This window comes from Lepidothrix coronata, unplaced genomic scaffold, assembly GCF_001604755.1.
Source record: "Lepidothrix coronata isolate B3197 unplaced genomic scaffold, Lepidothrix_coronata-1.0 Scaffold56, whole genome shotgun sequence".
Lineage (NCBI taxonomy): Eukaryota > Metazoa > Chordata > Aves > Passeriformes > Pipridae > Lepidothrix > Lepidothrix coronata.
Genome location: NW_016690236.1, coordinates 702,844 through 720,414, shown reverse-complemented (window position 1 = coordinate 720,414; position 17,571 = coordinate 702,844). Strand labels below are relative to the sequence as shown.

General features: G+C 35.5%; 1 protein-coding gene across 10 annotated transcripts in view; it reads left to right on the top strand.

The window, feature by feature from the left end:
* Positions 1-17,571, top strand: part of NEK1 (NIMA related kinase 1) — a 46,074-nt gene that overhangs the window by 20,161 nt on the left and 8,342 nt on the right. For 5 of the 10 annotated variants that reach the window (XM_017816501.1, XM_017816500.1, XM_017816502.1 and 2 more), the window contains 15 exons: positions 58-236; positions 319-450; positions 3,745-3,847; positions 6,812-6,895; positions 7,437-7,520; positions 9,667-9,744; positions 10,777-10,872; positions 11,384-11,557; positions 12,948-13,013; positions 13,100-13,334; positions 14,042-14,194; positions 14,820-15,005; positions 15,556-15,676; positions 15,887-15,969; positions 16,460-16,677. In XM_017816501.1, coding sequence (XP_017671990.1) covers positions 58-236; positions 319-450; positions 3,745-3,847; positions 6,812-6,895; positions 7,437-7,520; positions 9,667-9,744; positions 10,777-10,872; positions 11,384-11,557; positions 12,948-13,013; positions 13,100-13,334; positions 14,042-14,194; positions 14,820-15,005; positions 15,556-15,676; positions 15,887-15,969; positions 16,460-16,677 — 1,992 coding nt within the window. The remainder of the gene's footprint in view (positions 1-57; positions 237-318; positions 451-3,744; positions 3,848-6,811; positions 6,896-7,436; positions 7,521-9,666; positions 9,745-10,776; positions 10,873-11,383; positions 11,558-12,947; positions 13,014-13,099; positions 13,335-14,041; positions 14,195-14,819; positions 15,006-15,555; positions 15,677-15,886; positions 15,970-16,459; positions 16,678-17,571) is intronic. The other 5 variants (XM_017816507.1, XM_017816506.1, XM_017816505.1 and 2 more) reach the window with 4 other exon arrangements.

Below are 17,571 nucleotides of genomic sequence, written 5' to 3'. Positions count from 1 at the left end.
GGAAGGGCTTCTTCAAAACAATATTTGAGATTTCCCCCTACCCTTTTTGGTTTCCAGGCACCATATTATGTTGGCGGAGGTGGTGTTGGTCCTTTGCCTGTGTCTTCCAGAGGACGCTATGAACACTATCATGCTATTTTTGACCAGATGCAACAGCAAAAGGAAAACGTTAGAGTAGCTGAAGAGAGGGAAGCCAAATTGAGGGCAAAACTACAAGATCGAGAAGTTCTTGAAAGGTATGGCTGCCTTCCATTAGAAGTTACATGTGGTCTGCTTTAGATGAAAGTAATGAAAGTCACTGTACATATTTATCTACAGAGGAATTCCACCTGGAACACGTCCAGGAGTTCCTAGGGGACCTGCAGGTCATCACCATTTACCTGATCTTGGTGCAGTTAGGAAAAAAGTGAAAAGATTGAAGGAGGTGTCTAAACAAGCCAGTTCAAACAGGTTGGACTATGCTAATCCATAAATCTGTCCTTACATGTTAGATTCTTGTTCTGTCTGGTTTCATTTAGTAGTTGGACATGTCTCAAAATCACTTTTATCCATTGATAATGTGCTGTCTGTTTGTGTGTTAGTCCCTCACAGACCACAACTCTCTTAGAACCGATGGAGACCTTGGCTTCTACAATAGTGGAAAAAGTGGTTTACTAAGAAAACGTAGCTAAACTAGATTTCAGACAAAATTCTTGGCTTAATGTGGTTGCAGATAACAACACAAGCCTCCTCCTTTGCTTTTTTCATAGTTCCGCTTTTTGCATTACCTGACAAGATGCTTCCTTCTGCTGTCATCTCACTCTTCCTGCCTTCTCTTCACCTGAGAGTTTGACCCTGTAGCATAGGAAAGTGTCTAGAATGATCGCAGAATTGTTACCTCTTGTTTACCCATCAGTGGAAAACTTCTAGGAGCTTTCTTCATTGCGATGTGAATGCCAGATGTTACAATGGTTATAATTCGATATTCTGATATCAAATTAGAATATCTAATTCTAATTACTCTAAACTGAGTATTTTTATCTATGAAAGGATTGTAAACAAGTATTGATTTTTTTTTTGATGATTTCACTCTTTCAAATACCTTTTCAAAACTTCTTTGCTCTCCTTTATATCTGTTAATATTGCCCAAAGAACTGTGTTTGCAGTTGTGACCAGTGAATGGGAGAATATTGTTTTTCTGGAAGTTTAGTACATGAGCATTACTAACTAAACTTCCTAGAAGGACAAATTTTCTCCTGCATTATTTGAACCTCCGCAGAGCCATGCCACGGAGGAAGAAATACATGGAGTTAATGTGAGGAAAAGGAAAGGACCAAAGAAAACGTTTGTTCTTCTAACTAATTTTATTCAGTTTTATGTTCTAATATAATATATATTTGCTTATACAGATTCTTTACTAATTTTAAAATTTGCAGCAAAAACATAACATGTTTAACACTGATGGTACAATTTTGAAAGCTACGAGGTATATTTTATTTTCTCTGTAGTAATTTAAGCTAATTAAAATTCTTCCTGGCACAACCTAATGCTGGAAGGTGTATTTTGCCAGCTGTATTTTAATGTAATGTAATTTAATTTAATGTAAATTAAATATATGTATTTCCATACTCCTCTATTTATTCTCAATGCTTTGCACAAATGCACAATCCCCAAATCTTGTCTAGATTAGGAAACAGTTTGCCTCGTACATTTGACAATATTAAATTATACTTGTTTACACCTGGGTAAACTTTTTAAAATGTATTAAAATCGAGAGAAACTATAGCAGAGGGCTGCAAATTATGAATAACATGTCGATCAGGAAAAGAAACCAATTCAGTATTTCTTAAATACATGAATTTGGAAGCACTCAATGAAAATACTGTGTAGAAATTTCAGAACAGAGAGAGATTGGGGTTTTTTCTGTGTATAAACTGGATTAGCTTTAGCCTTAAATTGAGATGCTGTTTCTTAGCATTTTAAATGTGTTAAGAATTTGTATTTTATTATCTAGAAGCAATTCTATTATGATAGCTAGTCTAGCAGTATTTCTGTCCTTCACTTTATTCTTTCAGCTGGATGCAAAATAAATATTCATGATGTTTAGCTCAAATGAAGAATTTAAATAATAACTATGTTAAAGAGAGGTAATTTAGAGCATATACTAAAGAAGTTGAGAAATCTTCAAGTTGCAGTCTTTCTGATTACACTACCACTAATGTAAAGCTAAGTATATTCAGCATCAACAATCTTTAAAAATTGTCTTTTTGACAGAAGTGCAGCTTCTAGGTTAAATGTTTAGTGAAACAAGTCACACAGCTTTAGAGTGGGAAAAACCATCATAAAATGTAGTTGAAATAAGTTTTTCCTGTGAATTTGGTTTGAGAGAAATAGGTTTGGCTTTGTTTGGTTTTGCTTGGGAAGCACCTCTCCTCCAACACTTTAAGCTTCATGCTGTGTGCCAAACTTCCGCTACATGACAGGATTTTGGACAGATTTCACTATCCACCAACTGAGTTCATACATAATTAAAAGCTCGAGTGAATATCTTGTAGTGAGTCAGGTATGTGTATACAAAGATTGTCAATTGTTTGATTCTTTATCAGTAACACATGTGTGGATTGTCTTGCCTTTTCAGAGCAGCTGCAGTATTTGTTTTATTGTATTAAAGTAATTTTATCTCTGTCTTCTTTTTAGTGAATTGTAGCACATGGACAAATTTTCATTTCCTTGTTACTTGGGGGTAGGGGGAAGAAAAATTAAAATGCAAGGATTTTAATTAATGTGTAATTAATTTATGAATCAGTAGCAGTAGCTTCCTGTATTGCAAAACTATTCTTTCTTTAACTGACTCAGCCTGATGTATTGTTGCTATCGGTTTATTCCAAGTTGTTCCTGCCTGTTTCTGAACACCCAATACTCCTCACTTAAAGGAGCCCAGGGGAACCTCAGAAAGGCCACATCATTTTACCATTTGTTAGAATATTTTACACCATTTCTCAGTGTTGGGGTTTTTTTTTAATACAAAACTTCCTGAGTCCACTTCTAACCAATTTGTCAGAAACTGGTTTCTTTACAAAACGATATTATGCATGTACTCATAGACTTGCTGGATGCTCAGTTATGGTAACTTAAACACAGCCACCTTGTCTACCCAAGCAGGTCCCTGACCTGGGGTGGAACTTGTCAAAAACCAACCTTCTTGTTATGGCTGATTCTAAGGTAGGAAAATTCCTACCTTAGAATTCCCCAAAGGGAGTTGCCAGAACACTGAGAATAATAGCACCATACTAATTATCTAAGTGGTAAAAGCTCTTACTCCAAACATAGGACAATCTTGAAAGGCTGTTGCAGTATTGACCTTCCTGATTGGCTTGTGTGTGAGTTCTTGCTCATGTCTGAAGGGAAACCTTGAAGGAATCTTCTTTTTCATGAATTATAACAATAATGAAATAAGCTGAGGCACTTTCAGAATTAAACACACCAAGATTACGTTTTGATGTTCATTTTTGTTTTGATGACAAGTATTTAGAAGGAAAACAGTGGCTTGGTTTTATTTTTTTATAGTTGTTCTTCTAACTTACCAACACTCCATTGTGTGGCGGTCTGACTTGTATTTTGGCCGATGAAAGGCATTTTTTGAAGATGCCTTTCTCGTAGAAAGTTGCTTTTTTTTCTGTGTGTGTTCTAGATAGAATAAATTGGGGGGGTGTTCAGAGTGTCATATTTCAGACACTTTCATCTTGCTGTGTTGAAATTACTCAGGCAAAAAGGATGGATAGCTACAGATAGAGCAAAGCAAGTCGAAGAATTCTGGCAACGAAAGAGAGAAGCCATGGAGAACAAAGCCCGAGCTCAGGGACACATGGTATGAAATCTGGTCTTCCTATGTATATTAGTGTTTCAGCATGCTTTATGAGTCTTTGAAGTAGCATCATAACCATAAAATGCTGACTAAATAATTTCCTTAAGTATTAAAAAGAGGAGAATGGGAGGTAAGTTTTCTGCATTTTGTTGCTAATTTTAGTAAAATGTTTCGTGCAATTGTAAATTTGTGCAAATAGTAAAATAATTGTGCAATACACTTCTCATTACTGTAAACTTATAAGCAGAGGAAAATACCTTTGTTTGCATGTGTCTAACTTCATTTACATTTTTTCTGTTCATAGCTTTAGACTCTTGGTTAAAATTAAACTTCATGTGTTACACAGTAGCTTGAATGTAAAATGAAGTTTAATTAAACTGATACAGCTACTGATCAGACAAAGTAGTGTATTTTAGGAAAATACATTCTACTCATTGAAAAGGTGTTATAAAGTCATCTATATTTGTCAGCGTTGACCTTTATAAAACCTTTCTTCTAGAGGGATTAAGTAGTAGATAGTGTCACAAGATGTTCTTTATGCTTATGGTTCTAAATTCAGTATTCCTTTCGGAAGTTTAAAACATATATTGGAAATGATTCATCTGCACTAGGACTTTGTGTGGTTGAACTCTGTGTTTTCATAACATGGAGAGTTTTTTGTTTTGAATGCTTTTCCACACTATTCATATACAATCTAGTGACAATATCTCTGTCAGCTGCTGAAATTAAGCTGAGTGTTCTGAAGTTGCAGTGAGATGAGACAACTGCAGATTTATATATATATATAAGCATCTCCTGAGTTATACCTGATAATCAGGTTATGATTTACAGCCAGGTCTGAATGTCAGAGATTATTTCACTTACAGTAAGCAATTCTTAGAGACTTTGATTCACTGCTTTGATGGTGAAGTATCCTTAGATTAGTATATATGTTTTAAATTAGGAATCTTCCTCTCTAAAACTATGGTTCTATTTTTAAAACCTTAAAGACCAATAAATAATTTTGAAAAAATGAATAATTCTTGTTAAGACTGTTTCTTCTTGGACAAGTCCTTAGTAATACCTGCTTCCATTTTCTGCTTGACTTCACTGGCATTGATATAAATGTGATCAGTTAGTGCAGGATACTCAAGTAATCAGGTTAACTTTTCTCAGTTTTCTCTAGTGAGTTTAACTGAGCCCAAACGTTTTATTCTTAGATGGCTCCTGTAGTAAAACTGAGAGGTTACTGAACAGTTAAAAAAGTAACTCCCAGATGTTTAAGACTGACGACTTCAAGCTAAGGTGCCAAATCCATGCACTGGACTCACCATTGAAGGCAGAAGTTCTCAGCAGCTTCCTTCTATTTGTGCAGGAAAATAATTTGATTAGCTGGCAGTTTTTCTCATATAGGGATGGGACTGTTGTTTGGACGATGTTGATCTGAGAGGAGAAATCATCAGCTGATAGGCAGCCTTTTGTCATATAAAGACTTGTAAGGCAAATGAGTGGCACTGATTTACCCAGCTTCTGTTTAAATATAACTGCTGTCAATTTTAATTTTCAACTGAGTCTAAAGCTTGATTCAGTAGTTGAGTTGATGATGCTTTCAGACATCTCTTTTGTAAGACAGCTGCTGACCTAATTTGCTACTTCACTGTAGCTGTGTGGCATTGCAAAACATGAGTCCTGGTCTTTGAAAATATTAATGTAGGCAGATGAGTAAAAATTAACAATCTACAGAAAGAAAATCAGTTCTCAAAAATCTTGCTTCCAGTCTCTTTCTTGTCCAAGAGTGGTGATATAAATCTCCATTAGTAATGAAAATAGAACAAAGAACAATGAAATTCCTTGAATAGTGCCAGTAAGCTTTTGCAAAGCTCAAGAACATGCATTAAAAAGTTAAAAATAAAAATAAATATTTTCTGAAAAGGTGAATATGAAAAATATTCCTTTCTGTTTTGTATGACTTAATGCTTAAACTGAAAACAGCATGCATGGAGCCCTCATGAATGTATAGGAACTTATCCACAAGATGGTTCCTTTGATTTATCTGATCCCCCAGTCACTTAACCAAAGTAGTACATGTGCTGTTTCCTTGAGCTGTTGATTCATTTGGATTCAGTTCTCCCTATCAATAACTTGAGTATTTACTTCCCTATGGTTCTCTACATTTAAGCTAGAGAAAGCTAAAGCCCTGGCATTTTATAGGCAGAAGATCTATCACGTGTATTCTTACTGTCTTTATTGTATGTTGAGCTAGCAACTCAAGGATTTTTTTAACCCCTTCAGCAAAGGTTTATGGCATATAATGAACAAAATAACTCAGGTATTTTTGATGTTAATCCAAGCAGGAAACCTGGAGTTAAATGATTCTTGTACTGTTTTGTATAGAACTTCCTTAAAGGTTGAAATCTTTGGGTGACAGTTAGGTCGCAGAGTACATCACATGAACCAAGACTATACACTGCGTGTGTACGAGGCATTCAACACAGCTCGTTAGATGTAATGGGTGTATTTAAGTGCTTTATTAGATTTTTGAGTTTGCAACTTGTAATATGTTTTAAAAAAAAAGCATCATTGTGAAAAAAGCTTCATCTAAGAACATATAAAGATTCCACTCTTTATTTTAGGCTTGTGTCAACAATGGCAGAAATCCCAACCCTGTGCCACCATTTGTATGTATGTAATCCAGACAGAGAAAAACTCATGCACATCACAATTTAGGTTTTCTAACGTAGCATGAGAAGATCAGAATTGCAGGGGAAGGTTACTATATTCTTAGAGCTCCTATCTCTCTGGCTACTCAGGATTTTTAGTTAATGCTGTCATATGTGTCATGTAAATGAAAAGGCATTATCAGTTAACTCCAGAACATCTGCAGATCGTTCATGGATTTGGTTTCTTATAAGTGAACAGTTATTGGATAAAGCAGATAATTTCACTGCCCCAGCCACCTTAAATTTGATACCATTAAATGGCAAACAGGGTACACTGCAAAACGTGGCAGATACCTATGGAGGCAGACCTGTTTCTGCAAGAGGAAGGAAATCCAGAAACAAGGAGGAAGAGGTATGCTTGCCGCATGTTTGCCACTTTGCTCATCACACAAATAGCACTATTTTGACCCTCACTGTGCCCAGTTTCCCTGCATGGTTCCATCTGTGAAACAAAATTTAAGGACTTTCTAAACTCCTAGAAAGTAATTTACTGTATAAAGTTCTGAAGTTTGGGTGTGTTTGATTGTTTTGGTTTCTTAAACAATCAAAATAATAGTTGTTTGCATTAGTCTGTCTCAGAAAGGTTCTTGAATATGCGCTCATATAGATGTGACTGTTTTATCTTAATCATGTTGTGACAAATACAACCTTTCCTAACCTTCAATGATATAAAATGTAGCGATACGTTAATACAGGGAAGCGTACATTCTGATTTTCTTTATTTTCCTTACATGAGAGTTTTTTCTGGAGATTAGTAAATGCTAATATGGTGATAGCAGTAGTGGGGGTTGGTTCACTCATCTTATTTTTTTGTGGAATCTGATGTGTTTTAAGTTAACCATACTGGAGATAGTTTCTGTATAGCTGAAACTTACTTCATTTCTTTGCCTTAGGAATACTTGGCAAGATTGAGACAGATCCGGCTACAAAACTTTAATGAACGTCAACAGATTAGAGCAAAACTTCGTGGAGAGAAGGTTGGTTGGAAAATAATCTGAAATACTTATGAAAGTTGGCAATGGGATGTATTATTTTATGCCTTCAGGAAGACTTCTGTTCTAAGCAGTTTTATATATAGACATATATTTTAGACGTTTAATTCTGTTCCACAGTTAGTTCTTTTCATCTCATCCAGAATATGCAAAATCTGTTTATTATTTCAGTGCTAAGAGTGCAGCTTCAGTGCCTGTTAACTATCAATGTCTTAAAAACAAGGCAGCATAAGTTTGCATCTGAATTTCTGAATTTTGTATATAAATTTCTCAAGCACTAGTACATTTATTTGCTTTTGTTTATAGGATCTTCTCCAGAATTCACTTTTTAACAGTGCTCACATAGAATAAGTATGAAGTGATGCTTTTCATACATTCTGTAGTTGTTTATTAAAGTTAGAAATTTCTGACATGAGCTCGGTTTAATTAATATGATTTTTTTCAAACATCAGTTTTCAAAAATATATTCGTTATACAAGAAAACCAAAATAATATGTTCATAAAGTAGATTCAGAACAAAAACTTATTAAGATGTCAAATGAATAATCCAAGGCACTAGGTTCATCACTAGCTCTGAGTCACATTAAAACACTGAGCACCAGAAGCTCATGCTATGTTAATTGCATTTGGTGCTAATTTCACTCTGTGGCTGCTCTGCTGTTTTGGACAAGCTTCGAAACTGCTGCACTGGGATTAGTAGTCTCCATGCACAGCCCTACAAAATCTTACATTGTCATGATCATGAGTACTCTTAGAATACCAAGGACAGTGCTAAAATGTTACCAGTATGGAGCCATTACTGTACTGTTATTTCAGTTTTTTCACCAAGCAGCTGCAACACTTCCTCTCAAAATCAAGAGCACCCACACTCCACTTTCAGTGTGGTTAACTGTAGCAGTAAAGGTACTCTCCAGAAAGCTCTTTGTCTGGAGGTCAAATCAGCTTGTGCTAGTAAAATCAAACAAAAGTACTGTTACTGTGACCATGACATTCCTTATGTTCCTGTATGGCTTATTAAGCCTATCAGGAATCTAACTTCATTTCCCGGTGGCTGTACCTTACCTGGGGAAGGTGTATGACCCAGGAGGTATGCCAGCTACGATGGAACAGAGAACAGCTTAATATCTTTCCAGGAAAGAGGCATAAACTCATTTTCAGCATTCAGAGACCAAGTTTAGGAGGCTGTTTTTTTCTTGATGACCTGTGAATGCAAACTTCAATGGGGAGGCTCACTTCTAGAGTAACATCATCTCAGACCAAATCTTGTCGCAGATATGTTTATTTCCTATTGTTGATTGACAATTTTATATCAATTGCTGCTACTGTATAAAATCTTATTTTATATACAATACATGAATATTCATTCCTTTGCCTATGAAGAGTGCCAAATTATTTTCATGAAGTTTTCTGTCTCCAGTGTTATTTCCAGTCATCTTTCTTTTCTGTTATCTGTCTGAAACCGATGTGGGCATGATCTTAGTTTTTCAATTTTCACTTAAAAAATTACCTAAAATTCTTGTTTTGTTTTGTCACATTGGGCTTTCTAAGTAAGTTTATTTTAAATAAAAAGTCTGCACAAGTTGGTCATGAACAATAAAAAGCTCCTATCAGAACCTTGTTGCATGGTACTGTCAGACTAACAGTCTCTAAATAGGAATATGCGGAGGCCATTGGAAGAAGTAAGAGAGATTGGAAACAGATTTCAGAGGTAGACCTTACATATTCTGACTTGTTACCATATCCCCCCCTCACCCATTCCATGGGTTTTTTAAGCACATACAGTGAACAAAACCGAAATGCTAGAGCATCAGACCTTTCTTGGATACCTCACCTGCAGAACATGCAAGAGTGACGAGGGGTGGCAGGTGAGAGCCCAGCACTGTTAGATCACTTTCCTTGCAAGAAGCAGCACATTACCAATTCTCCCCCAAAACCAAACAAATAGATAAAACCCCACCAATCTGAAAGACAAAGTTCTATCCAAATAGACATTGCATTTAAGTGAGGAGATCCCTAGTGAAATTATGACCCACGTTAGTCATACAGTCAATTTAAATGATCTAAGCAGTCACATCACTCAGCTCTTAAATACATGAACTATGATAATTTTCTGAGGAATCTTACTTTGCAGAATGAAGCTACCAGTTCTGATGGACAAGAATCAAGTGAGGAAGCAGAACTGAAACGCAAAAAGATAGAAACGCAGAAGGTAATTGTGGAACGTGAGGAGGTGGAAGTTACTGTTTTCAAATATGTTTTGGATCTCGTGAATTTTCTTAACATTTCATTTTGCTGTCAATAGTTTGTTATATATCCACTACAAGACAGGCTTTTCTAAACTATATTGAGAAAACAACTCTGTTCAACTATTTTATCTCAGTAATTTTAAAATATGCTGAGACATAGCATAGTCTATCCTTGTAGGTCAAGGATTTTCCCTATCCCTGCCTTTGAGATTTATCTCTAGGATATCTTTAGTCCTAAAGGCAATTTGGTAGAACTAAAATAGCATTTGGAGACTGAAAGGGAAAGAAAGATGTACCCTAAGAAACAACAACTTTATTTTACTTAAAGAATAATGGAAGGCAAGACTCTTTATATGGCCTACATGTGGATTGGAAGGTGAGCTATATAACCCTGTGATGAAGTACATTTAAAACCATTTCACAGAAATCCAGTGTTTGTAACTATTCCATGTGGTGTTCTTATATCAATAACTATTTCTACCATTCTGTACATAGCAAGTATTACTCTTATCTATGTTATGATTTTTTCCCCCATCATCTGCAAAGAGCAATGTAAAAACAAGCTAATCTTATGCCTAACCCAAAAACTGGAGGTGAAACAGCAACTGAAGCTTTTTGTGTTTGAGTGAGTTGGTAAAATTTAAACTGCATGTTTAATAATTTGTGATTAATGCATTTGGCTTCAAAGCTAATTTTGAATAGAGACTCTAATTTTACATTACTCTGTTTAAGATAGCTATGTACACTAAAAATACAACCATGCAAATCAAGAACTGTAATTAAATTTGGAGGAGTTGCCATTATTTCAGTATAAAAGATCAGTTGTTGTACTTGTGAGGCGATTTTGTCAGACAGGAGTCCTCCTTTCACAGTCTATATAGTAGTAAGTGAGAGAAAGGAAGATAAGTAATGCAAGAATGTTTCTTTTTAAAATATTCCATGAAATAGGTTGCTAATGATTTTAAGTTGGTAATTTTTTTACTTGTTTACTGTAGGCCCAAGCAAATGCTCGAGCAGCAGTTCTGAAGGAACAGTTAGAGCGAAAGAGAAAGGAAGCTTATGAAAGAGAGAAAAGAGCCTGGGAAGAACATGTAAGGAAGTTAATCCTGTTACATGCAGTCATAGTATTTAGGGCCATGTCTTCTTATAACTAAGATCCTATGCTGTGATTTTACAAGATGAGATAATCAGTCTTCTGAAACTGAAAAGAGTATCTTGTGTCAGGCACAATTCAGAAGCTGAATCTTAGGGCATGCTTGCATGAAGAATTTAAGAACATCAAACCTAAGAATTTTTAGGATCACCTCAAGTACTTTATTAATGGTCTGTTACTTACCAAAGTGTATTTTATCTTGGTTTACTTCTGCATGCTGCAGAGTGACAAGTCTAACTAGTAATATTATGACTGGAAAAAACAGCATGTGAAGCTGATAAACTGATAGTAGTTCACATGTGCAGTTGGCAGTTGTCTTCTGTATGAAAATGTGTGGCATTATTGTACTTCCGTAAGGATTACATGAGCCTAATTGGTAATACTGTGTTTAATGTGCAAAGTCTTGAAGTTATTTTTTGATTTAAATTTTTTTAATTGAATCTATACAGCTGATTGCAAAAGGGGTCAAGAATCCTAATGTGCCTTTTCATGTGGAAGCTACAGAAGATAGTCCTGTGAATGGGCTACAAGAGCCTGGAGCAGCTCTTCCTAAGCCACAACTTCCAGTGAAGCCTGGTGCACCTGTCATCTCCATGACTTATGCTTTGAAGGAAGTGGGTGTGGTAGGTACTTTTGTTAAGAGGGTGAAATGAAAGGAGAGAAAGCAAATACAGATTGAAAAAAGAATTTTTGGTTAGGTAGAAAAAATTGTTAAGGACTTTTTTCGCTTCTAATTACGGAAAAGAAAAAAAAAGGAAAAATATTAAAAGAAACTAGAGCTTGGAAGCTTTTGAAATACATCTTCACACTGGAACTGAAATTCATGTTTTGAATAAAATAGCTTATGATGAACCCTAGGCTGCAATTTCCATTTTGATCAAGGCAGTCATTAGTGGAAGAAGACATCAACTTCCAGCATATTTATCAGCCTCTCGAAGAGAGGAGTTAAGGAATTTGTGATTTGGCAGAAGTGAGCAAATAAATTTTGGATGATAGGACTATGTCATATTAATGATTGTTTTCAATAACAGAAAGATAGAGCTTAAGATACTTGAATCTGTCCGTGTTGCCTCTTTGTGTCTAAAAGAGTATCCTAATTTTTATTTTCCGTACTCTTTGTCCTGATACTGTAAATACTTATATGTTTACCTCAACTACCCTGAGTTACAATTATGAAACTGAGTGTAACCTTGTACAATTTGGAATTTTAATACAATCTCTGTTAATTTGCATGCTAGCTTTTGTGGTTTTACCTAAGCTTTTTCTAGATTTCAGTGTAGTGTGGTATACAACCCTGAAGACTATGACTATGGAAATACAGTGAAACTTAGTGCTAAAGAATGTATATAAAATGCAATATGCTGAAAGATGTCAGTTGATAGCTGGAAAAATAAATTATGTTTTGACAAATACTTAAATCATTAGCACATTTTTTCCATGTGGACAGTTTGTCTTACAGTAATGCATGACAGTGACTATAACAGACTAAAAATTAGCGCACAGAGCAATCAGAAATGGAGAATACAAGCCTTGTACACAAAGATTATAAATTCTGCATTTTTCTCTTCAATTTGTAGTTTGTTTATTTTACATATCACTTAAGTTGTTTCTTTTCCCTTCTGTTTTTTTTCACAGGTGCTCCTTGACTCCATGCTTTTTTGGTTCTTGTATAGAATTACTTATTTCTAGCATAGGAATTTGACGGTGATTTGCTGTAGAGGTCTTACCTAGCTCTATCTCTGTTTTTCATACTCTGAACTCTCACTTGCTGTTTAAACTGAGTGATTCATTTGCTCATCACTTTCAGATAGTGAACAGTTCAAAGATGGAAAATACCCTTATGGAAAGCTGCCTAAGAACAGAGTAATCATACGTTCTCTTTCAGTCTATCTGCATTTGTCAATGGAAAGGTTTTCAAGATGATTTTTCATTATTATGTCTATTAATATTCTCAAGATAATTTTTTTCTGACATATTCTTCTACTTTGTGTTTCATGCTTCTTGGACTTAAAGGATGAACATGTAACTGCTGTCCAGGAATCTGAGGAGGAAATAAAAAAGCCAGATTTTGCAATGCAAGTATGTCAAATTGTATTCAGTTTCATTTATTTTTCCTTTTAGAGAGTGGCATTATTTTATGTGACCTATGTTGGCCCTTATTTCAGAATAAACGAGAAATACTGAGGAGATTAAATCAAAATCTTAAAGCCCAAGAAGATGAGAAAGGACAAAAGGAGTGCAAAAATGTATCTGAATCAGCTGAGTCTGAAGATGGTAAGGAACAACAAGAAGGTGACCAGCCACTTCTAGGAGATCGCAAAAAATGGGAATCTGGGGCACCTGAGTTGGTAGTTCCTCTAGCTCAGTTATCAATGGAAGATTCTCTCTCTGGAACAGAGTGTAAGTACTTTTTTTTTTTGTCACTGTGGTACTAGTAAATCAGTTTGCCATGTGTAGTGTTTGTTTTTATAAAGCCAGTAGTCTTTATTAGTATCATCTTGTTATTAGTTACATGTCATCTGCTTCTAAAAAGTAGGTGGTTATGTATTCCCTTGGATAAGGAATAAGGCACAGGCTGGGTACTTAAATGGCTTGCAGGAGATAAATAATTTCATAATTTCAACAAATAGTTATCTAATTAAATGCATGGTTACTTTGAGCTTTCTTTTCAAGTGTCTTTTAAAAAGGTACTAATTTAACAGAAAGAATAAAAAGCATTTAAGATACATGAAAGTTTCTTATTTAACTTGAAAATCCTTTTATGTTATCAGTAGAATAAAAAAAAAAATTCTAAATTTATAAATGTTACTTCTATAGTGCCTTTCTTAGCTTTTTCCTTTTTTAAATCAAGACTGCCTTTTCAAATTTTCTGTCTGCTTTCTCTGGTCTTTCAGGTGGAAGACCTGTTTCCTGGTTTCTGTATGTCTTACTAAGAGTCTGTTTCACATGGTAGAAATAAATAATCATTAAGTATGTGACAGACTTACTTCATTGCATAGTAGTTTTACAGAACTAGAATGTGAGAAGATCAAGAAACTTCTTTTGCTTTTTTTCTTTGTTGCTCTATATCCTAATTTATAAAAATTTCTGTGTTTGTGTCCCAACAGGTCAAACTCTGGGGGAAGTAATTAAGTTAGATATTGGTGAACCCCACAGGAAAGTCTGGGGCAAGAGCCCTACTGATTCAGTCCTGAGGATCCTAGGAGAAGCAGAGTTGCAGCTGCAAACTGACATACTTGAGGAACAAGATGTAATAAATGGTAAGCACAGCTGTGTGCCAGATTGCCAGTTTATCTACTGAGAACAATTTTGAAGTTATAGAAGCATATTCTTATCTTCACACTTGCATTCTACTTCTGGGTGTTGCCTCAGTTCTAAATGTCAGCACAGGCTGATATTGGATGACCCTAAAATATTTCAAACTCAGTGAAGTGGTAAGAAATAATAAAGGATGTGCTGAAAGGGAAGGATCTTAATTTTGCTGAGAAGTCTTGGACTTTGCTTTTTGATAGCAACAAGTCTGTCTTTTAAAAGGTTGTCATCAACTGAGTATTGTATTAGATAGGTCCTATAACCTTCTTGTCAGCAGGTGGCTTACTATACCAGGTGATTTTTTTTCTTGTCAACTCCTTCTTTTTGTTGTTTCTAAGAACAAAAGGACTTAATGTTTATTCCAGATACAAACTTGTACTAATGATAACGTAGGAAGTAAAATTCAAATTTTAGTATTTCTAGCTTTCTTCTTTATAATAGCTATAATAAAGGCACACAAACTTTTCTGTTTTCCTTTAAAGGAACAAAAATTCTCACCTTATTAGCCACATTGTAGTTTATTATCTAACTGCATCAAAGCACTGTTTAAATAATAGAATCATTTTCCATTAGGTACTGCAGAACTTATTGAAGGAGATCATCAGTCTTCATCAGAGGAGAAGGAAGACAAGGCTTTCTCTGCTGTTGGAGCTCAGTCTTCAGTACCCATGAGTGTCGCAGAGTCTGTTGTGACTGTACCAGAAGAATCTAGAAGAGCTGCACCTACCCAGGTGCAGAGCAAACCTATTACGTTAGATGGTAAGTAATTTCATGAGTAATTCTAATTACAATCTGTTTACAGAATTCAAGTGGTGACCCTGTATACTTTCATATCTTCCCATAAGCAATGTGCAGTTTTTTATTAACTTTCATGTAGGACAAGGTGCTTTCTATACCTGTGTTGTAATTTGATTCACTAATGTATTTTGTAAATTTCCAAAAACATTTTTTGTATGCTTATAGAAAACTCTAGAGTACAAATGGAATTCTGAAGTGCTTTAAATGTTTTGCTGCTGATTTGACCTTTTTTTGGTTTGTTTCTCTGTATCAGTTGTGCTGGAATCTTTCCTGGTATGATACCAGCATCCTTTTGATGTCTGGGGGAATGTTACTGATGTTTTTAGAAGTCATGGTTCATTGGAGCTTTCAGATACTCTTCTGGTATCAGAAACAAATTTACAAGCTAACAAAACTTCAGCTGTTTCTGCAAAATGCAGGATTTAACTGTAATCTTAAGATGTATACTCTCCCATCTTTTTGCTTGGTTGGGATTCATTTTTAATGAGGTAAATGACTTTATTAATTTTAGAACCTGATGATTTGGAAGCAGAGATGTTGGAAGAAATGGAAGATAAAAAGCACCAGAGTAAGGAGAGTAAAGAATTTCCCATCACTGTTAATGAAGTGTGGGTAAAAGAGAAAGAGGATACGTAAGTACTCTATTCTGACCCCCCCTCTACCCAGTTCAAACAACTGAGCTTTAACTGAGTTTTATTTAGATACCTCAATTAAAGTATTAAGCTTAGCTAAAGCTTCATCACCTGCTGCTGTGTTAGTTTTACTGCACTTAGTGACTTTTTCAGTAGACTAATGACTATGTTTTACAAGTTGTTTCACCTTGATGTGGTGTTCTATAATAGGGCACAATGTGACAGAACAAATGAGGCAGCTTTGGAGAAAGGAGCACTTGACAAGGTGCAAACACAAAAGGAAGCTCCAGGAGGTTAGTTGAAACCTCTTGTTCCATTTACTGTGACTGGCAGTATGGGCTACTTGAGCCATCCCTTCTCACTTCTTCAAACCCAAAAGAGCAATGTTTTGTTTTCATTTTCATCTTCAGGTCTTGGTTCTAAAAAGCAAATTTCTGATGGATTAGGAAGACAAAATGTGGATATTATGTTTGCCACTTCAGGGAAAGAAAACGTAACAATAAAGCTAAACTATGTATAGATGAACAGGTTAATGGCCCATACTTATACTTAAGTTTCTGAATGTTACAACCTTTTAAAATAATAAAAAATAATTAAAAAAATTTTAATACTGTTAAAGTGCTATCTAGTTTTCCCCCTAATTATACAGAGAATTTAGTTAGTTTTATTCATTTTAATGAATAAATTAATCATTAATGAATTATTAATTTTAAACCTTTTCCTTAAGAGCCTTGGGTTTTTAATATCTTTAGATTTGTAACAAACTTTCTTTTACCACGTCAGAATCTTGTTCCAGTGACTCTCAGCAAGCTGAACCCTTATTCCAGAGGGTAATACAGCCCACAGCTGTACCAACAGCCTCACCAGTTCTGTCAGCCCAGTCTTCACAGGAAGAGCCTTTTGTACCTCGTTCACGTTCCATATCACCAGCAAAAAATAAAGGCAAAAGTTCATTGTTGATTGGACTTTCTACAGGACTTTTTGATGCAAACGACCCAAAGGCAAGTTTAAAAATCTAAAAAGAAATGCTTTTTTTTCTCTAGTATTATTCTTACTTCCTTATTGAAGCTGGGTGAGGTCAGAACAGATGTCATAACTGTTTCAGCAGGTGTTTGTATTTGTGTAGCCGTGTCTGCCCTGTAGTTGTACTGCACTGTGCTCATGGTATCAGCAGGTCTAATGCAGCAGTGAAGGTCTCTGGTTTCACCACTCAGCATTCTGTGTTCAGGGTGTTTGTGGAGGAATGCCACCACTTCTGTGAGCCATAACTGAGGGAGTTCATGAAGAAATTCCTAACTTGCCCTATCTGCTTTCTCCCTTTTGTGCAGGTTTTTTGGCTTATCAGTACCTTGCCATCATAAACATAATCACTGAACAAGTCAGCAAAGGTATCTGGCAGCCAAGTGATTGGGTTTTTCTTATAGGATTTAACCTACTAGCACGGGTTCTGGCTGTGCAGCAGGACCAGCTACGTAGGGTTGAGTGGCAGCTCACAATCTGTGAAATGAGCATAGGATGGTGGAATCTATTCATAAATAGATTTATGACTTTCATTTTCATTTCTCAAGAGTTAGTGTATTGTTAACTTCCTTAGTTTATGAAGCTGTTTAACTGGCAGCCAGACGATTACAGAAAACCTAACTTATGAGTAGGGGGGAAAATGAACATTCTTTGTACCCTTATCAGATTGGCAAAGTAGTGGATATGCTTTATAATGGAGTTCTCCAGTGTATCAATATGAAGTGCTTCAGTATGTCACTTGTCACTAGATATTTTGCATGTGTTTTGGCCAGAAGTATTTGTCACAGAATTGTTACTGCAATGCTGAGTGGGCTCCACACAATAGCATAGAGCTTGGAGAAGAGCAACAGATGTGTTGTTACTACTGCAGCAGA